We start from the raw sequence: 22,629 nt of genomic DNA on the forward strand, positions 1-22,629 counted from the left end.
AAAACTCTTTTACCACAAACAACAGTGGTTGTGTAATTTAATAACATGGCCCCTTATGACTTGAGAGTGATCATTGTAGGACCTTTTCACAGGGTAAATGTGTAATTGGTTCTAGATCAATAAGCAATTTCTTTCAGGAGGAAAAGCTCTTGTTTCCACTTTTATTTTTTGAAGTAGCAAGGCTCTTAAATCAGAATGAAGCAAATACATTTAGGAAGTTGAGATTACACTAACCAGCAAGAATCCTTACTGGACTAGTTAAGTTTATCTCAGCTGATCATTTATTTATGATGCCATAAAAATCCAGATGCTTTTGGTTTTGATTGTTGGATATTTGCTGAAAGGCAGATGAAATTACTTTCCCAGGGTTCCTATTTTTGACAAATGCATTTTGAGTGAAAAATTCACAACCGTAAATTTAAAACAGTTCAATAATGGTCATGCTGAAGTGTTTGGTTTTATTTGGTTTTGTTTGGTTTACTTTTCAAGATTAACAATGAATTCAGCTCCTCGTGGTCAGTGTAAACCCCCTACTCAGCGTATTTGAAATTCTATAAGTATAATAGAAAACTAAGATTAAGAAAATAAACTCCTAGATACTGAAAACAAACTGATGGTTGCCAGATGGGAGGGCAGAGAGAGGTGAAGAGATTAAAAAGTACAAACTGGATGTTACAAAATAGTCACAAGGATGTAAATTACACAATAGGAAATATAGTCAACCATATTGTAATAACTATATATGGTGTCAGGTGGGTACAACACTTATTGAAGATAATCATCTATAAGTTACAAAAATGTTTAATCACTATGATGTATACCTAAAACTAATAAAATATTGAATGCCAACTGTAATTAATAAAATATTAGTAAAAGAGATGAATAAAACATTGAAAATTAAGGTCCCATAGAAGTCTGTGATAACATATTTTCTTTCATGTTTGGTGATTTTCCTAACATTTTAGGAAGAGTGCCAGAAGGCCAATTTCTAAAGGGAAGAACATATTGACCTAATCAAATATCCTTTGAGGCACAGGTGCCAGTAAAGGGAGAACTGATAGGGATAGACAAAAACAAAACCAATTTATATGATCGCATGAGGCAGAAAAGATAAAACTATACCTCAAGAATTAAAAGGAGGAAGTGATTTATATGCTTCAGAACCTCCCAGAAGATACGTTGGACCAAGAACTATAATGATAAGAACCCTTGACAGTTTTTAAATATGTGACATGGTTCTTATGTTGACATATCAGTAAAGCACAAATATCTCTAAACAATGAGAGCCTGCCTGTGCTTCTTTGCAAATATTGCAAGGAAATAAGGGGCAGAAATATAGGGCTCTACTCAGTGCTGGCAGTGTTAAAAGGTAAAAATAAGCTTTTCATTTATAAACTATCATTTGCTATGTACTGTGTGCTGACTATTAATAAATGCTTGTGGGAGGTTTAGACTTTGGAGAAAAACGGAAAGGTCCCAGGATATAAATGACACAGTATTTTCTTGACACGTATTAAAATAAGTGTAAATAGCATAGAAACAAGGTTTTTGCCATTTCTTTCACTTCCCCAGATATCTTCAAAGTCTCCTTTTCTCCCGCCCATCCATGGCATTCACCTTCAGACTGTTCCCTACCCAGGCTAGAAAAGAAATAAGGACACTGGACCCCTCTCTTTTGATGCCACCAGTACGACAAGCCCCGGCTCCCAGCCAAATTAAACAACACCTACAGTGCTGCCTAGAGGCACTAAAACACCCCAAAACAAACCTTCATAAACAGATAACTGAGAGGAATTCACACTTCACACAAAAGCACAATATTTTCTATTATGAAGAACATTTTTTATCAATTATAATAGTAATAGGTATAACTCTTTATTATCTCTTTGAATATATTTTGTCTTTTCTGTACCGAAAGTTCTGGTTGCTGGAGAGAGAACGTTAAAACCAACAAGCTAATTATAAGTGACTTACCAAAAAGGAACAAACAAAAAACACTAACAGTGAAAAGCAAAGGCTGAATCTTCTTTTTAAAGTACTTACTATGTGCAGCTCTAGGTAGTCCCCCAGGCCAGAAGAACTGTCCACTCGCACCAATACGGCTTCTTTCTGAACAGTGCTAAACCCTATGGCCAGTCTGTCTGCTCGTGTACTTGGCCGGTCATTAGGAGGCCACTTGTATGTGATTTGTCCACCACCTTTGCTAAAGATATACGTTGTCCCAGCTGGAAAACAAACAAAAACAAACAAACAATTAGTCCAAATATGTGAGAAATCTCCTTTTTTTGTGTGTGTTAAGTTGATATATCAGTAAAGTATTACATTTATATTATGGCCACAATAAAAAAAAAATATTTGGCAAAGCAAATAAGCAAATAGCAGATTTCAATCACACATTCTCAAGAAAAAGATTTGTATTTTTTTTTAAGAAGTATCAAGGCAGCTCAGTTTTTAATACACTCATTAAATCTCCCAGCAGGTGTTTCAGAACAAACGGGAGATTACTTTTTGAAAGGCGTTGGACAAGCATAGAATGTAATGGGGTTTTATTTCTTTCTGCCAGTTTTCAAGAAAGAGTGTGGTAGGAAGCATTGGCTTTGAACGCCTGTGAAAGGAGCAGAAACATATATCAACTTGGTTTTGAAACAAGGGTTGCATGCAGATGTGACCAGGCCATGCAGCACAACGAAGCAAATCGCGACAAATACGCTGCGAATCAACTTTTATGGGGAGCGTGTCTGTTCACATATGACAGATGATAACTAGTGGGTGAACAGTCATAAGCCCCAGTGGGTCATGTCTAGAAAATACAGATATTAGATCACATCCATAGAAGTCAAGTCTTATTTAACAAGCAACATCTAGTAGCTGTCACACTCCCCAGCAACATGGAAAGACCCATTCTCTCCCTCCTCCCCACCCCCATCCCAAAGTGAATACTAGTCTTGCAGCACTAACATGAATGTCATAGCCACATGTGGTGAATGTTCAAATTTTACTTTCTGGTAGTGATGTCAGTAAATTATCCATCTTACTTTAAAAACAGGGTTTTCTTCTTCAAACAGGTTTACTAAGCATACAAAGCATGGAAGCCTTTCTTTTTTTTTCTTTTTTTCTTTTTTTAATCTTTGCTCTCACTGAGTGCAATAAAATCAACTGTTTCAGTCAGGATATTTGGAAGACATATGCAAAAATATATATAATGCAAAGGAGATCTTTCTCCACACACAGAAAAAAATTATTGGAACAGAACTTAGGGTACAACTTATAGAGGGGCGCGTAGCCACTACATATTTAATGTGCACCTACTATGTGCTGAACATAAAGGAAGCAGTAAGAGTGAATATTAAAATTTAGGCCACGAAGCATCTTGTGTTTATGGAAAAATAGCTTCTACCAAGAGTAAGGCTTATGTATAAAAGTCATATGTTCATCGGTATGTTTTCAAGATATCTGCTTATCAAATTTCTCTGACTACCAAATTTACCAATTAAATGAAGCTGACAATCTCACATTCATGTATATTTAATTAAAATAGCTAAAAACATAACCTATTTCCCTCGACTGTATGGTGGAGCCAGATTTTCTCTGCATTATGTCTGAGTCATTTCCATGGGAAACTCCAAGCACTATGCCCTACGCAGGCAGTCCTGATTGCTTTACCAGTAACATGCCTAGGTACCTGGTCCTGACCCAGGAAGTGTGTCAGGATGACATTGCATATAAAAGTGATAGAACAGAAATTTGTGGGAAATGCAATGGTAGAGAGACTGTGCATGTCTCTATTAAATTTGGGGGTACTAATAAATAAGCGTAGTTTCTCTCATGTGAGAAAAGGTAGGTTATATTTAAAGGCACTAGTCTCAGTGTGAGCAAAGAAAACTCAGATCCTACAGATTTGTGTACCAGGAACGCCAGAGCCTTCAGGACCACAAGAGGACTGTTCATCAATAAGCAAGCACTATCTAATCAGTATTTTCCTGCTTGGTAATTTTTGTAGATGGTTAAATATTTCATGCTTCAGGAACACGAGCATCGATAAAAAGAGGACAAGAACACTTATATGTGAAGGTTTCTTTAAAACGAAGATGCGGAGATGTGGTGACCTCTGAGTGCTGGTCCCTAATTTTATTTTCTCCCTTTTAGTTAACTTTGTTCTCTAATGACCACATGTTTCCTGTGAAGTTAGGAAAGCATTCGAAACCAGAGATGCTACTTGACAACATAAAACATATGAGAATCCAGATGTTTCCCAGACTCATGCAAGAAAGGCAGTGTTGCAAAGCAGCAAATATCTTACATTATCTTATAACAGCTCTTCTTTTATTTTCTGCTTCTGTGTGGGAAGTAAGGCAAGCATTGCTCCTCTATGATATTTGAGGAAATTTAGCCATAAAGATTGGCTTGATATCTCATGTTGCAAACTTGGTTACCTTGCAGAGCTGGTAGGAAACCTAGTCTTCAGAGTCTGACTGCCATGCGGGATTTTTTTTTTTAATTACAGAAATGTTTCTGTTATGATAACAAGACAGTCAAAAAAAAAGTTAATTGGATATGTCAGTCTGAATTTATCAAGGCCAACTGTTATCATATTCTAATGTCTCATATCCATAAAGTGACATTTGCACTCCATGATCATATACTGTCCTTTCACCTCACAATGCTTTTAAAAAAGAAAAAAAAATCACATATAAATGTGAAGTGACAGGACATTTAATATATGTAGGTTAACATTTGGTTTAGGGTACTTTCCAAACTTATGGAACTATGAAAGTTTCTCGTTGCTCAGTCACAGGGCTTGAGGATAATAATGTAAAGGCTTATATTTTCAGCAAGATAAATGTCACAATACAAATATCATTACTCCAGACTTGATTTCATCCCACATTTCAACCTTTCCCAATGAGTGTTACAGCTTGGTCACTAGCATGCTATTAGCTACTCTGTCCTTCTTACAATGACTTTCCAATTCTCTAGGTTTCATCCAAATAAAGCAAAAGCAGTTGTGATAACCTGGCTCAAACAATACAACTATTTCTAGTGTCCTTTTCCTCCAGGTACATCTGAAAGGCAATCTCTCTTCCTTTTCCTTCAGTATGCACAACAATACACTGATTTGTACACATCGGCACAATTCCATAATAAGCAAAGGAATCAGATGGACAGCCATGGCACAGTTCTCTCCTACCAACCCCTGTAAGCATTGTGGCTTCCTTTAAAAAAAAAATCACTTTACATCAAGCTCTACAAAAATCTCTGTGCTCTTAAAGTCCTCATTCCATCAAGATAAGAAATTACCATATCCTCTCCATTTTGGTAATCTTGAGAATATGAGCCTACTCCAAAAATATAATATAGTGGGTCAGGTGACTAACATTTTCAAATCTATGTACTTTAAATTGCCTCTTTCTGAACTAAGGGCATGATGTACTTACTGAAGGAGAATAATTAAGACATTAAGAATGTATACTCTGGACTCAGGCACAACCGAGTTAAAAGTCCAACTGTTCTATTTACTAGCTACATTATCTTGACAAAGCTATTTATTCTAAGTCTTCTGTTTCCTACCTAGGGGAAAAAAAATCAAGCATAATGATACTATTACCTCATGTAGCTTCTATCAGGATTAACTGACATATTGCACTGTAACACTTTAGTCCCATTTCTGGCATATAGTAAATGTCCAATGCACTTTACAGAAAACAGATGAAGTGTTTGTATGTATGTCTGTGGTGAAAAAATAAAATGACTAATATTACAACATTGTTGTTTTATCTTACTACTAGAGGCACAGTGCTTGAAATTCATACATGAGGGCAGGTGGAGGGTGCCCCACAAACTTGCCTGCACCCTCCCCAATCTGGGACACCTTGGGGGATATCTGACTGCCGGTTTAGGTACGATACCTGCCTATTCCAGCAGTCAGACATCCCTCTCACAATCCAGGACTGCTGGCTCCTAACCGCTTCTCTGCCTGCCTGCCTGATTGTCCATAACCGCGTCTGCCTGCCATCCTGATCACTGATCACCCCCTAACTGCTCCCCTGCCAGCCTAATTGACATCTAATTCCTCCCCTGCCAGGCTGATTGTCCCCAACTGGCCCTCCCCTACTGGCCTGATGGCCTCCAACTGCCCTCCCCTGCTAACCTGATGACCCCTTACTGCCCTCCCCTATAGGCCTGGTCACCCCAAACTGCCTTCCTCTGAATGCTTGATTGCCCCCAACTGTCCTCCACCGCCAGCCTGATCACCCACAGCTGCCCTCCCCTACCATGACCTGCCTTCTCCACCAGGAGCCTTCTCCACCAGGACCCGCCTCCACCACATGAGGCAGCAGAGATGCTGGGACCGGCCTCCTCTGCACCAGGCAGAGCCCTGGGGCCCCAAGCCTCACCAGGTGAAGGTTCAGTGGGCCCTAACTCTGCTGTGCTCGCAGCCATTTTGTGGTGGCCATCTTATGATGATGTCATGTGAGGGTGTGATGTCACGTAGGCTTTTATTATATAGAATAAGAACCTTTAGAAAAGTTTAACTTATTTCAAAGTTATGTTCAAACTGAATGCCTTTTAAGAAATGACTTTCCTATACCCCTATTTTTATTAGCCTTTTCAGTATTTAATTCCTTGGATTAGCACTTTTTTTTTTCACATAAACCCATTATATCATTATTTACATCCACTAATAGTTGACAATGGGAAGGATATTAAATTGCATTAAATGAGAGCTTTCATGAGAAAACAGTATTAGTTCATCATCATAATGCATCTAGGATGGGAAAAATTATAGCATGATGCAAAAAACTCACTGTGGCTATTAAATAAAGAAGCAAGCCTATACAAGATGAACCACAATCTAGCTTTATTTTTAAATTTTTATTTTTATAGGAACGTCTTTTATTTTATTAGGTAAGTGAATTCAATGTGCAGCAATAGTACATCTTAATCAGTTGCAAGCATTTTCTTGACATGGAGGAACAGATAGCCGTCATTATTATGCCTGCTTCTATACGCAAGCGCTGACACTTCAGTGCCATGACGACTAATGGATTTATTGCAGATTAACCTTGACATCCCTCACATCACTGAATGTATGGGTGACTCAAGCTCAAAGTGGTTTTCAGCAAGCTCCACATTTAAGTAGTGCAGCAAGTCTACATTCCTCGCTACAAATTGATTAACAAAGCTGGCTCCATCAGATGCAAATTTAACAGCATCCATGTACTTTACACTGCAAAAAAATGTTTGTAAAATGTACACGTGGACTCTTATTTCTAATGTCTGAACTGCCTGTGATTTTAGAAGAAGAAATATTTTTAGAGTTTATTTAACATATATTTACATATGGGGCTCTCTTCCTTTCTTCTCTTTCTTGCCAACCATTTCCTCCCTAAGTGTGCTCATGTCTGCCTCACGTGTTCCTGAAAAAGCTAATATATTCCCCCAAACAAATTGAATGTTTCTGAAAAAGAAAACCAATAAGCATGCACAGGTATGCTTAATTATTGGTTGCTCTGGATCCTTGTAACATGAACAATAATATAATTAGCTTCTGAATAGATTAGCTTCTCTAACTCATAACATAACTAAATAAATAAAAGACTCTTTTCTGAAACCCTATAATACTTCAAATGTCATTGTGTAGCCAACATGAAACATTTAGGCCATTATGATTCTATTAAGTGTAACAGGGATATAACACTTTTTCCAGTGAAAGTTTGCCAGGCAGTCAGATGGAAATTAAAAGTAAAACACTTATAATTAAGGAGAACTATTATTCTTTCTACAACCTTGTCAAGAGGCTGCTCTTAAATGTGAATATTAAGAACAAATTTTACCGATGTGGAAGTATTTTTTTGTGTACTAAAGTTCATATAAAGCAAAAACAATAAGGCCACCTTATTTAAAAAATAAATTTTAGACTATGAAACATTTTTTAAAGTGATGAAACAAACAAACAAAATACACAAATCTTAATTCTATGTGTGTACTAAAATAACAACTTTTTACAGTTAATTGTCTTTCTCTGTTTCTATAAATTTTTTGTGAGACCACAAAGAATTATTCCATAAAACTTGGCACAATAGCTTCCTAATTTTAAAACTTCACATAGGAGCATTAAAAACTCAGGTTATGTGGGCATTTTAAGAGGAGAGAGGAATGGAATCAGAGTAATGGGAGTTCCTTACCTATAATATGTAACCACTTCTAATTTTAGAAAGTAATTGACAACGATTACCAAGATTGAGAAGAGATAGCCCTCAATGGTTACTATACTTCTAAAGATGCAGAAATATTAGAAAATGAAAATAAAGACTAAACATATATCATAATTTAAGACTCCTCATGGAAGGTGCAAGCTTATGAGAATGGACAAATGCATTACAACTAGCTACAGGGTATGGAAAATGAGATAGGGTTTTCATTCCTGGACCGAGTCAAATAGAGCAGGTAGGTCCTTAACATGACAGGCAGGGCAAGAAACATTGCATGCTGCTGAAATGGCTTAGAAATAAACCTGTAGTCTGAGTCAAAGCAAAGAAAATAAACTGAGGAACAGTTGAGATGTTTTCCAAATAATGAAAGCCTAATCAAGTAGGCTCACAATGATATTCAATACAGTAGGGACGATGGGAGGTTTTTCATAGTATATGGCAAGTCGCATGCTCCATCAGAATCCTAGACCAGTGGTTGGCAAACCGTGGCTCGCGAGTCACATGCGGCTCTTTGGCCCCTTGAGTGTTCTAATGTCACTTCTTCAAAATAGACTCAACCAGGCCGAAAACTGACTTCTGCGCTTGGGCCACAAATTTCCAATCACCCGCACGTGGCATTTTGTGGAAGAGCCACACCCAAGGGACCAAAGAGCCTGCATGTGGCTCACGAGCCGAGGTTTGCTGACCACTGCCCTAGACTCTTAGGAATTAAGAAAATGATTTTTTTTTTTCAATTTGTGGGCCATTTACAAAATTAAATGTAAACTGAGAAAAACAAGAAATGTCAACATGGGAGCACCCAGTTTCCTTGCATTGGAATGTCCTAGGAGGGACACTATGCAGAGTCAGTGCACACATGCTGTTCTATTAAACACGGATCATAAACTCGGTTCAAGTTCTTTCATTAAAAGCTCTCGAAGCCCATGCAAATCAGAAATATTGCTGGACTCTCAGGGTCCACGGGGTCTCACAAGTCATTAAAAATGAACGCCTCCCAAACTTTCAATGGGATCAAAGGGGGCTGAACCACTCAGACTCCTCAGTAAACCTGGGGCCCTGAAAGCAGAGAGGGTTCCCCCACTAAGCCAGCCTAAACAAGACCCCGCTCTACCCCAGTCGATATGCCATTTTAAAATAAAAACGTGGTGTATGCTTATTCAATAAGAAATTTTAATTAAAATAAAACTATCAAGAAAATGGAACTGCAAAAAGCTATCATGATTCCTAGGAGGTTAGGAATCATTTCTCTCAAATGTAATTCCAATAGTAATTATGTACTTCAATGAAAAAAATAAGGACATTTTCCTCTTTGCCTATTGGCCCAAAACTTTTCTCTAATAAAAATCTTTTTCTATTAAATATTCCATATTTTTCTAGTCTGTATGTCCTAAAATAAAATAAAAAACTTCTATATTCTTGTGATCTGGGAAAGAATAATATATTTATAAATGCATCATGTATATTTTTCATTTTGATGTTTGACATTTTCATATTTTGGCATTTATGGAAAGAGCATGCCAGGTGGAAAAAAAATATATCAATTATTTTTGAAACCAAGCATGCTCCTCTCTAATAACTATAATAATCCTTCAGAATAGGAGTGAAATCATGGCTGACCGACCTTGTCCATGTCTCAGACATTTATTCAGGGGTTCCACAAATAGTACCCAGCCCGTGTGATATGGGAAGGCTCAAGGTTTCTATAATGACACTTAGCAGAAATGATTCATTCACATTCTGACATTTTCCAAGTCGCGCCTGGATCTTTACAAGGTGTGAGGCCTTTGCAAAGCTTTATTGTAGGCATCTGCCTCCAAAGCCATCCAAGCGTTTGGCTCATTCTGAGGCCTCTTGCGGAACAGAGAGAGGTGCAGAAGACCAATCTTTGTTATTAATACTATAATCACTCTATTCTCCACCTCAGAGGCCTTGCAACTTTTTGGCAGTGATACCGTTTCCTGCCTTTAACAATGGAATGAAATCCTGAACACAGAGCTGCCGTGGATATTTTAAAATATTTGCTTTACATCCTTAAGATAAATAGAGGCCACCAAACCAACAATACAATTCGTAATAATTTTAGGCGGAAAGCTGAAGTTTTGCTTTTGTTTGTTTTCTAATTTCTAATCTTAGTTCCTCTCACTTAACATCTTCCAGCCTATCTGCTCTATTTAAATCATTTTCTCCTAGCCCAAGACCCCGCTAAAACTATTTGCTAGTTATTTTGGACCGGAACTGGATAGAATATTAGCTTCTGACTCAGAAGTCGCGTCAAACTGAAATCTAACTATCACCTAGGCATTCACCAGTGGAATACATCTTTTCCTCCCAAAGTAACTCGTGCTCTTACCGGTTTATGCTTCTCTACTGCATGCCCAGTTTTCTATTTCAGTCCTGATTCCCACTCTCATTCCTCTGTATCTACAGAACTTATTTTTAACTTATGAACTATTATATATCAGAGATGTCTTCTATTGAAATTTCTATCTTAAATGTACGCCTACTGAAGAGACTAGATTTAATTTTTTTAGTATCTTTATGAAACTCATGCACTGTTAATCATTTATCAGTCATGAACAATGACATAATATATTCCTTGATCTATGGTGGGAATATTGATACAATAATGAATAACATAAGGCTCCTGATTCTCAGATGCGTATAACAAATTTCATGTCTACATCCGTTAACAAAATGAAACGAATGTCGGTAGTTGTATAAGAAACCTAGAGAATTTCACCAAATACAACAAACTCAGATGAGGGAATAGATTGCCTAGAAAACTCTGATAATGAATGCCATGCTCCATTTCATTATGTCAGAGCAAGGAATAGCTGTGATGAGTCATCAGGCTCTTCAACCAGGTAATGGTGAACATAAGAGAGCTGGTACCTATTCTTCCAATTTACTTGACTAGACAAAGATCTCCATATTTTATAGGGAAAGGCAGAAGATAGCCTGCTGGTCCTTAGGTTTTTAAGAATGTATAATCATCAGAGAAACCAATGAGGCAGCACTATACCCAGGTGATCAAAATTACCACCACCAGAAATGGGATATATCAAATTCGGGTCCTCCAAACATGAAGTGCTGAAAAGGGCACAACATCGTTTCTGTTCTGTTTTTGTCAAAAATGCATAGCCTCAGCCTAATCCTAAGAAAGCATCCAAGAAACTCAAATTGCAGACATTCTACAAAATAACTCCCGGGAGAGTCAAGATTAGGAAGATCAGAAAAAGAGTGAAAAATCTCCCAAATTGGAGGAGACCAAAAAAACATGACAACTAGAGGCAATGTGAGATCTGGGTTTAGATCCTGGACCACGGAAAAGACCATAATTGAAACAACTGGTAATTTTTTAAATAAGTTCTTTCATTAGTTACTACCATTACATTAATGCTGATTTTCTGGTTTCACCTAGAGTTATATAAAATGTGAACTTTATTAGAGGTAGTTGAAAGGATAAGGAAAAACTGCGTTTTACTTCTATACTTTTTTTTTTAATAAGTCTAAAATTACTTCAGAACAATTTTCCAAGGGAATGTATTAGTCACAAAAAACAATTTAGGATTTGAATAAGATTGTTGATGGTGGGCTACTATGAAACACAGGTAGCTTGAAAAATCCCTAGCCCTTGAAATGAAGTGCAATTGGAGATTTTGCTTGGCTTTGAGAACCAGAGAGCATTTGGAGGTAGGTGGAAGACTTACATGTTTTTCTACATATAAGAAATTTGCTTATAACATAGCTCATTGTAAACAAACCATAATTAAGCCTCTAAAGTGAAGATACCTAAAAAAATCAGATTAAAAAAAAAAAAGCCTAAATAGAAAGTAAAATCTGAGATCAGTTCATCTAGTAGACCAAGTACTCATTCATCCATTTATTCATTTGTTTATCAGGGTGGATCAATGTAGCAGTCACTGAAATTCTTATGAAATAGTTTCCAGCCCTAACATCATGTAGGTAAATAGCCTTGAGATAAAATGTGCTTGTCCAATCTTATTTAAACTGACTCAAAGTAAAGTGTGAGCTAATTCCTTTCATAAGTTTGAAATCTAAGAGGGACATTAGTGTTAGGAAGAGGCAAAAAAAAAAAAAAAAATCAGTACAGATGTTAACATGTTTTTCTAATATATTTGTGTAAAAAGTAGTATATACAGTTGTTGTGATAGAAGAGATGAGTCAAAAGACGAAATTTTGGTCATTTTAGAGGGAAGATTTGTATTTATTCTAACATAATAAGGGGGGGGGGGAATCCAATGTGAAATTAGTTTAGAAGATATTTGAAAGATTGAAAGCCAAATGAGCTTAGTGAAATAATAGGGAAATACTCTAATTCAAAATAAGGAGTTAGGATTTTTTACAAAAGCAAACAAAACACAATGCTGAGACAATAGCAGAATGTTATGATGGGAGAAAGAGAATTCAGAGGCAGTACAACAGCATGATTCAAGAATAAAAATATCTATACACTCAATACAATTTAATTAAGCATTTATATGTATAAAGCACCACACTAGACTCTGGAGACCATAGGAATGTATAAGTCTTCTTTTGAGAAGGTAGCTTTTCCACACTGATCACTACCCATTCAATCAGATGTCAATTCTTGTACTTCTGTATTTCCGTTCTTATAGCCAATGCTTATCTATCATCTTCAGTCTTAAATGTAGGAATAAAGACTCATCCCTGCTTATCTGACACTTTCCTGTCCCTCCTTAAACTTAGATCTACCTTACAAACTAACATCAGATTGTTGTTGTTATTAAAAATGGTATTTGTGAAAAGACCTTAGGTGATTAAACAGCTGTCTACCAAATTAAGTGAAAAATCCTTATGGTATCTTTGAACATCCTCCAAACAAACCAACCCTCTACCCAAGCCAAATTGCAGAATTCACTTGGTTTCCCCAAATAAATCCAAATTCTTTGTAATGTAGTTCTGGAAAATAAGGGCAAACATATCTTGTGGGAAGGATTATTATGAGAAAAGTCACAGAGGTGCAAAATGGGTTCCAGAAATAGGAAGCAGATCCACTTATATTAATAAAGGAGCGGATGCATTTTAAGCACCACTTTTTCCTATCTCTGTCTCCTGAATTAAATCTGTAGATAAATACAGAGTAGAAATCATATCATAGAAAATGAGACAGTTCAAGGTTAGTGTTAAAGAGAGAGATTAGATCAGTTCCAATATCTCAGTATATTCATAATTCTATGAAATGCAAATTTCCTTTAACAAAGAGTCATATGACTTCACAAATGTAGAAAAAATGTGATAGTACTGTCAAAAGAGAGAAAATGTATTTAATAAGAAATGCTTTGGAGCTATTTGCTACTTATCACAAATGTGTTCATTCCATCTTTACCAGAAAAGAAACCACTTCTAATTTAAGCCCTGCTCTATGCTGAGTAGAAAAAGTAAAATTTGATAGCATCCTAAATTAAAATAAAGTGTATGTACATTTGGCTTGTTTATTCGTTTCTTATCTCAGACTTTCTGGAGCAGCTTATGAAGATAACAGTAAGAATAAAACTCAGCTGATTCTGAGACATATCAATTCACATACTTTCATAATAAAAGTTACAAGAAACAAAATACTGGAAAGTTAGATCACTTACTTTGACAAGCAATCGTGGATATTTATAAGGTTTAAAATGCATAGATGGATTTTTTCCCCCCATGAGGATATTTACCCCATGGAATGCAACAAAGACATGGATTTTGAAAATGCTAGGGGAAAAAAAAAAAAAAAAGTTTTCTACAGAGTTCTTTCTATTTCACCACCCATGTGAAGATATATAACTAAGTGTGAGAGTCATTTTTTGAAGTTGAAATGATTGAACTTTTAGAGGGTGGATTAAAGTGCCAAATCAGCCCTGGGGCAGGGAAGTGTCAAACCTTTCTTCTTTTGTATTTAGCTCATAAGATTCTATCTTCCTAGACTAATGTTACAAAGTGGTTCCAATCTGCACCTCAGATCCTTGAACACTCAGGTCCTTCATTTCAAAAGACCCTCAGGTTTGAAACATATGTCTTTGAGCTCTGCCATCTTCAAATAGCAGCTCTGAAAATAATTGCAAAAGACTTATAAGGAGAAGGAGAAGAGTACTATTAGGGGTGAGGCAGGCTTCAAACTTACAAAACACCCAGAACACCCAGATCTCTAGCATCATCCTTAAAAGTTTAAGTCATTTTAAGTTGCATTGTATTCAAATGAAGTTGCTTGCCATCTGTCTTTGAAGTCCTTAAAATTAGGTTTTATCATTCTTGTGTGAAAAAAGAGGTCATTTCTAACTCAGTATAATCAGCTTACTGCTATCAATCACTAATTAGAATTAATTATTAAGCATGTGATTCTTTTTCTCTAGAATATTCTAAACCATTTATCAAGGAATGGCATGTTGTTCTGTTCCTTCTTGAAGTCATACTCATATAACTTTGGGGTAGATACTACTGAAGTGATTATTTTAGTCAGATCTGTAACAATAACGCTATCTAAAAGCTACATTTAAACAAGAGAGCAGTATTTTTGGAACAGCAGGCAGTATAACAGTGCTTTGTGAATATTAACATATTCGAGCAAATTAGTTTGCACTCATTATCATAAGCAATTACTTACTGTTTAGATGCTGCTCGTATTAAATTGGCAAGCAATTTGCAAGAATTAAAACATAACATAGAGAGCTTTCTGAAAATTCAACAATATACGGAGGCAAATGATGCTACTAGGTTCGGAGATCATGTAACATGGAAGCCATTAAACATATGTAGCATTAAAATTATAGTCAGTTGGCTACTATATTTACTGCAATATCATTTTGTAACCTTTGTGCTCACTTCCAATACAGTGATGCATATTAGACACCTGGAGGCATTAACAAAAAGGAGACCTGAGGAAAGGCATTGTTTCCTGAGAATGAACTACCTATACATTGGACTACATTTTGGTGCTTTAATAACCCATTGCCTTGTCTGAGTAATGTGGTACTGCCCAATGTGTCCCTTTTAATAGGTTTCTACTGTCTTGATCATTCTTTCCATTTACGTCTGTGGTGAAGACTGATGTTCACCATTGTCTACTTCACCTTCTTTAATAATAGAACTCAAAGCGGGGCATACAATACAGCTGTCCTGCTCAAGCCTACATGTCCCATTCTCCCTCGGAGCTTAAGGGTACCCTGGGACTAAGTTCTCACCAGGAATGCATGGCCAAAAAGGATGTCCAATGTCTTCCGTTGTCCAAGTGCAGGCCCTGAAATGTACCTGCACTTTCCTGCCCACGCTCCACTTTCTCCTTTCTGAGTGATGACAGAAACTGAGACAGATGATGCTACGAGGTGCACAGACTGTGTGCCAAACATGGAACGCAAACATGTATAGCATTAAAATAGTACTTGGTTGTTACATGGGCTTTCACTGCAATATACTTTTGTAACCACTGTTTGATACAACTGTGTATATCAGACACTAGGAGGCATTGCCAAAATGTATCCTGAGGAAGCAGTTGCTTTAGACCTTCCTCCACCAGTAATGTCCTCCAGGATTTTTCCACCAGGTTAACCACAGCATCAAAAGTCCCCTGCCTCAAGTTTCAATGAGGTCGATACAATTTCTCTTCCCTATTTCATCCTCATTCTTAGAGAAAAATCTCTACTTCCCCATTGAAACTAAAGTATTATCAGGGAAGCTTAATAGTGAGAAATGTTATTTTGAGGTATTTTATACACTAATCAAAATGCTAAATAATATTTTATAGAAACAACATGAGGAACAGTCACCTGGAATCAATTCCAGGAGATATGACTTCTGGAGCAATGCATTTTATCTCCATTTCTTGAAAAGAGTCAAAGCAAGTGTATATTGATCAATATAGAGTAAATTTTATCTATTTCATTTTGTGTTGGTTTTATACGGTTTGTCTCTAATATTCTATGTTGAGGATAGGAACTCACTCTCTGGGTTCTGAATGTTTAACTCAGACCCTAGAATACCATGAATTCCTTCATAACAACATTTGATGGGGCAAAGGAAATAAAATACGTAACATCCAGAACTATTTTTATGGCATCTTTATTTTCATTTGATGTTTCAGAATCAAATATATTTGTTATTATATGTATAACAAAGTACTTAATTAATGGAAATTTGGGGGGGGGGGAGTATCATGTGGTGTCAATCTGTAAGTCAACAACTTTTCTCAATGTCTTGAAAAGTTTTATAATTCAGAAGACACCACCAAAGTGCTATATATTGAGAGTGGTAAAGAAAAAAGATTAGTAAAAAAATCTAGCTGCTATTTTTATTTCTCTTCAACTGTTAACTTTGGAATCAAATAATAGGTCTTAATTTTCTGTTATTGGACATGTATGTTACTTTGGAGTACACATAAATGTATATGTGTAATAAGTGACCAGCTGGCTGTTCAACCATTAGCTATGGATGTGCAACGACAACCAGAGGACAGACGTTCAATGCACAGGCATGGAAACATGGAACAGACTGATAAATCTCAGAGGGAAAGGAGGAGGAAGGCAGGAAGAGATTAACCAAAGATCTTATATGCATACTAGAGGCCTAATTCACAGATTGGTGCACTGGTGGTGTCCCTCAGCCTGGCCTGCCAAGATCAGGCTGAAACCAACAGTCCAATATCTATCCCCCAACGGGTCCTGGAGAGTGAGTGGGCACAGGCCAAGCCAAGGGACCCCACCGGTGCACAAATCCATGCACTAGGCCTCTAATATATATATAACCCCAGGGAAGACAGTAAAACATCATGTTCACTGGTCAGAGGGGGTGAGCCTTTAGATAACCAATATCACACTAGGGACAGATAACTTAAAATAACAAAGCAGAACAAATGAAAAACCAAAGAATAGCCCTTCCCTTGATGAATAGCCTAAAATAAGATTCCTTTGTTGCTCCTCAAATTCAGATTCTTTCAAAACTAAAATAAGCAAGTTCTAAACAAAGAAAATTTCAGAAGCTGGGATTTCATTTATTATTATGCAAATAAACATCTAAAATAATTCTAAAGGGCACATTTCAAGGATGGAAACACGGAACAACTTTTTCAAAAGACTCTATTGTTTTTTTCAAGTGATGTAAATATTCTGGTATCAAGAAATTCTGGTCAAGCAATTTTTATTCTTCTGCCATTTTAGTATTTGTAACCAAGTTATTTCCATATTCATTTACCATAACATTATCTATTTGGCAAGCAGCATTCATCCTCCACATACTATAGTATACATTTCAAGGTGTAGATTCCCAAAATAACAAAGACTATGCTCCCTTTCAATCCCATTAATGATATGAAAGCATAAAACCCACAATGTCTTCATCCATGAGTAATATGTATGGGATGCCTTTATAATAGGAACGGCCAATTTCTACTGTAACTTTATAGGGCATTCACCAAAAGCTGACCAAATTGTTCTGTGCCCATGAAAAGGTGTCAGCTTGCTGAAATCAGAGTGTAGGGAAATGAACAAAACAGCGACATCCCTTCTACAAGTAGCCTGGAGAAATCAGTTACCTGACTTTATTGTCTTTTGCCCATACTCTTTCCAGATAATCTTCAACATGTCAAACATACACATGCCAAGGAGGATGGAGTTTATACTAAAGCAGAGATTGGGATGTGGAGGATTTTCATTAGGGAAGTGACATGATCAGTTCTGAATTTTAGCAAGATTATCAAGGCCTCTAGGTGGAAAATGGAATGAATGGTGAAGAGCTGGGGCAAGGAGGCTCAGCAAAAGGTTATGTCATAAAATAAAAACCCTATATAATAAAAGCCTAATATGCTAAATGTCTGATGTCCAGTGACCAGTTAACTGGTCAACCAATCAAAGTGTAATATGCTAATGATTTGCTAAAGCCGCTCAACCGCTTGCTATGATATGCACTGACTACCAAGGGGAAGACACTTGACTGGTAGGATAGCTTGCTGCTGGTGTCCAGCCAACGGGGACTGGGCAAAATGGGGCCGGACACACCCTGGAGCCCTCCTGTAATCCCTCCCCTGTTCAATCAAGCAACAATGAAGTCCCTTGGCCTGGCCTGCATGCTCTTGCAACATGGGACTCGTTGGGGAATGTTGGAGAGCAGGTTTCAGTCTGATCTCACAGGCCACCACCCTCAGAAGAGTGGCGGATGCAAAGTTCATGGCTGGTGAGCTCTGCTGCAGCACCTCGAGGCTCTTCTGATCTGGACTGATTGGACACAAGAAGGCACAGTGGGGCTGGGATGAGCGGGGGCAGCAGGTAGGAGCTGCAGGTGGCATTGGACTGCGGGTTTCAACCTGATCCACGCAGGTCAACCAAAGGGGCCCCACCCATGCACGAATTTGTGCACTGGGCCTCTAGTAAACTATAATGACCTATGAAAAGAAGTAGACAGAAGTGAGAAATATGCAGGAGGTAATGTAAGAATTTTTGAGAATTAAATTTAGAGGGGGGAAAAGAAGAAATCAAAGATCACTCCATGTATCTGTCCTAGAAAGGGGATAGATAAGGTGACATTCATTCACTGAGATAGGAAGCATTGGAGGATGAATGGGGTGAGTTAGGATTATAGGAAGTTTGATATGTATATATTTACTCATCATCTTCCATAGGAAAATATAATGTCATTCTTAGAGCCCTGTGTACGTAGCACACTGAGGTGTACCTGGAAGACATTTTTCAGGATCCTGCTAATGAATCAAACAAGTTAGAAGGGATGTTCTAATGAAAACCATTGTCTGCACTTTTATTTAAAACCATTTTTGCAAGACACAGCTAACCTGTATCTCCTCATCACCTTTAAAATATTCTCTAGATATAATACTCAGCTTTTAGTAAGACCTTTTTAAAGTAATTTTTTGCAAGACACAGCTAACTTGTATCTCCTCTTCTTTAAAATATTCCCCACATATAATCTGTAGCTTTTGATAAGAACTTTCCACAAAAAAATCACCTGAATTGGCTACATTTGTCATCTGAACATTTGCAGAGTTCCCTTTCTGCCAATAGCTTTCAGGAATCACTTTACAGAAAAGGCTGAACTATACAGTACTGTCCCAGAATTTCTTTTGCTTGGTTGCTATTTGGTTCTTTGCATGTAATTGCTGGATTAACTTATCATGCCTTGTTGATTTGTTTCCTCTGCTCATAAAAAATGTATTCACTGTTTTCTGCATTGAGAGCATTTCAGTAAGTTAAATTATTGGTCACCTAGTTCTGCTACAGAGATAAACCATAGGGTCAAATGTCACTACATAGCTGAGCGTAAGCATGGCTTCCTGCATTTGTAGATGAAGTTAAGTGAAAGGGGAAGAGGCAGTGATGAAATGTACTACTATTGAAAAGTATACTCTGAATACATTCTCTTAGCTCCTTTGATCCTCATTATAAAATATTGTAAAGCCTTTCTCTACAGAACAAGTTTAGTTAGACATTCTGTATCATTAGCATAACTTTGAACTATTAGACCTTTAGTCTCCCAAAACATATCGACAGGGTCCCTTAGGCAAATTAGAAAACAAACAAAAAAAAAAACCTTCCTCAAAAACCTTGATTTCCAACGGTTGGGAAATTGTCATAGTATAGTGATTTTGTCAGAACAAGCCATTTCTTTGTTATGTCCTAGAGAATTATCATAGTAAGTATGCAACTCCACGGGGGTAACAATGTGAATGAGACCAACCTCTCAGGACTACAGCTTGTGCACGCGTACATGACGTCCCTTTAGTGGGATGAAGGCCACATCAGAACTTGGTTCAAGAGGAAAATTCAAGTCATCTGGGATCCTATTGTTCTGTGAAACCCACTCTCTTCATGGGGAGATGGATGTAAGAGATCTGTCTCCTCATGGGGAGACGGATGTGTAAGAGACATGGAAAGAACCAGAATTCCTATTAACCACTTTCCTTCCTGCATGGCAAACACCAGCAGCAACAGAAGTTCTAGCATTTTCTTGGAAAGAAGCATTTGATTGCACTGACATAAGATCAGCTCACAGACCTAACTTGAGGGAATGGAACTCCTGCAAAGAAAGACATGCACGGGAAGCTTGAGCACGGCCTTATATTTGAAGCAGAGGCTTCAGCCAGACAAAACTGCAACTTGTAACAGCGAGACAGTCGGGATCCTTGGGAGACCAGCCTCTGTTCCTATTCCTCTCTGACGGCCCCGAAGTACAGATTCAATTTTGAGGCAGGTTAAATCGGAGCTCCAACTGGGAATATGTGGTTAATGAATTCTGTACAATCTTCCTTCTTTTCAATTAACAAAAAAAGGGGGGGAAAACTCAAAAAGATTTGATAGGCTTTACTAAGCCTTTTCAACTTTTCCCCCCAGATTGATTTCAGGACACGGTGCAGACAGGCAGATTACTAATTACACTATTATCTCCTTCTTCAAAGGTGCAAAGCTTTGAACATCTGTATTGCACAAGCCACCCATACTCTGAAGCCCTGGAGGTTGGGGACTTTCCAAAGATATCCAGGGGAGCGACATACACGGTACTCTAGACCAAACTTGACCCTGCCAAGGAGGTCACAATATAATTTCATGTCTGCCGCAGATTTTGCTTAACAAATTTATGTAACAAGGAAAGCCTCCAAAGTAAGCCCAGAGCGGTTCACTCTTCCTGGAGTTAAGTAGAAAGATGGCAAAAAGGAAAGGTCCACTGTGATGCTTTTGAAAGCAGTAAGATCACTTTCTAACCAGTGGAATGTTAGGTTGACACAGAACAAAGTGCTGTTGGAAATGGAGGAAATGTGCCCATGGCTAGAAGCCTCCCCAAACCTAAACCACAGAGACAGGCACATATTCAGGGATCCATAATGTCTCCTACGTTATTATCTAAGGGATGCATGTGCTTAATGTTAAAGCAAACACACACAAAAAGCAACAAATTTGGCCTCAAAACAGATTTTGTTGTTAACAATATACTTATATGTAGAAAGACAGTAACTTATTTTTACATAAATCAGATCTTTACCTCTCTCACTAGAACCATATCTGCACTCTGAATTCATTAGTACAGTCTATATGTTCTATGTTAAAATGAGTGAAGTAAGACTGCAAATGAACTCAGTTAAAAAGCCAGCATTTCTAACCTCGGATCGGGAAAGTACAGATCTGTTCCTAACTCCTTACTCTGTGACTTCGCCAACGTTATTGAAATTCTCCATTAATCCTCCTTTTCCTCTTCTGAAAATAAGGAGGTTGTTCCTGATAATCTCCAGAGTTATTTTCAACTCTATTCTCTAAGGTTAAAATATCACTCCACCAAAGCTGACACTACCCTTGAACTTGATACCAGGACACCCTGAATTGTTTGGCTAACCTGAGCAGGAAGGAGAGTTTAGCAGTGACGCACTGCAGCAGATAACCTGCAATAATATTTGGAGTGAATTTTTTGTTCCTCTTTTATTTGACTTTAAACAGTAAGTGCACAGAATGTTTCATTATATTTTTACAATTGCAAAATAATATAGTAGAGGGTATTTTGTTTCATATAGACATTCTTTCTATGATTACAGAAAATTTAGATATAAACACAGAGGACAAAATAAACAGGATGCTGGCTGAGCATTGTTAACAGTTAACATTTTTTATTTCCTGAAGTTATCTAACCCTCCTGAATGCTCTTGTAACTCCATCCAAAATCAACACAATCCAAAATCTATACAAGTGGCAGTCTAAAATGAGTCTCAGGTTTATTAAAACCTAGTTATGTAATTACTGAGGTTGTCTCAGCCTAAAATCTATAATTATTGCAGTTACTATGAAAAAGGTTGGGTTAAATGTTACTCAGCAAAAACCACCCTGGCTGATTTGTTTTGTGAATACATGTTAAGATAATTCCTACTTACAAGAACAGAATCATTCAACGTTGGAATGATTATGAGCTTTGGTAGGTTCTATTGTCACAAATATGACTCAGATCCAAAAGGGGATTCATTCTGCGATTCTTGCCATCAATTTCAGTTGTGAAAATACAAGGAAAATGAAGGTAGAACTGGTATCATTTTCTCTGTTGTTCTGGTTGAGAAAGAGCAGGCTCCCTCAACTCAGTAGTCCAAAGCTTATTAATTCTCACCCTAAGGTGATCTTGCATCTGTTAACCAACACCATAGCCCTTTATTTATTTGTTTGTTTGTATGTGCTCATCAGTTATTGTTGTTGTTGTTGTTTGTTTGTTTGTTTTGGCAAAAAATATAAAGCCCTTTATAGATACCCAGTGAAGTTATGGTACTCCTTCCCTGGTGGATTAATAGTACCATTTGAAATGCCATTAAACCTTTCCCACCAGAGGGTGGAAAACCATGTTTTCTCCTGAGTTACATGACAGTACTCTACACACTAACTGAATTTCATCTATCATGTTGCCTTTTTTATCTTTTAAATCACCTTTT

General features: G+C 37.3%; 1 protein-coding gene across 32 annotated transcripts in view; it reads right to left on the reverse strand.

Annotated features, from left to right (window-relative positions):
* Nucleotides 1–22,629, reverse strand: part of NRXN1 (neurexin 1) — a 973,616-nt gene that overhangs the window by 270,292 nt on the left and 680,695 nt on the right. For all 32 annotated transcript variants that reach the window (XM_036435285.2, XM_036435291.2, XM_036435293.2 and 29 more), the window contains one exon: nucleotides 2,044–2,225. In XM_036435285.2, the coding sequence (XP_036291178.1) occupies nucleotides 2,044–2,225 (182 nt within the window). The remainder of the gene's footprint in view (nucleotides 1–2,043; nucleotides 2,226–22,629) is intronic.

Source organism: Pipistrellus kuhlii, unplaced genomic scaffold, assembly GCF_014108245.1.
Source record: "Pipistrellus kuhlii isolate mPipKuh1 unplaced genomic scaffold, mPipKuh1.p scaffold_m20_p_13, whole genome shotgun sequence".
NCBI lineage: Eukaryota > Metazoa > Chordata > Mammalia > Chiroptera > Vespertilionidae > Pipistrellus > Pipistrellus kuhlii.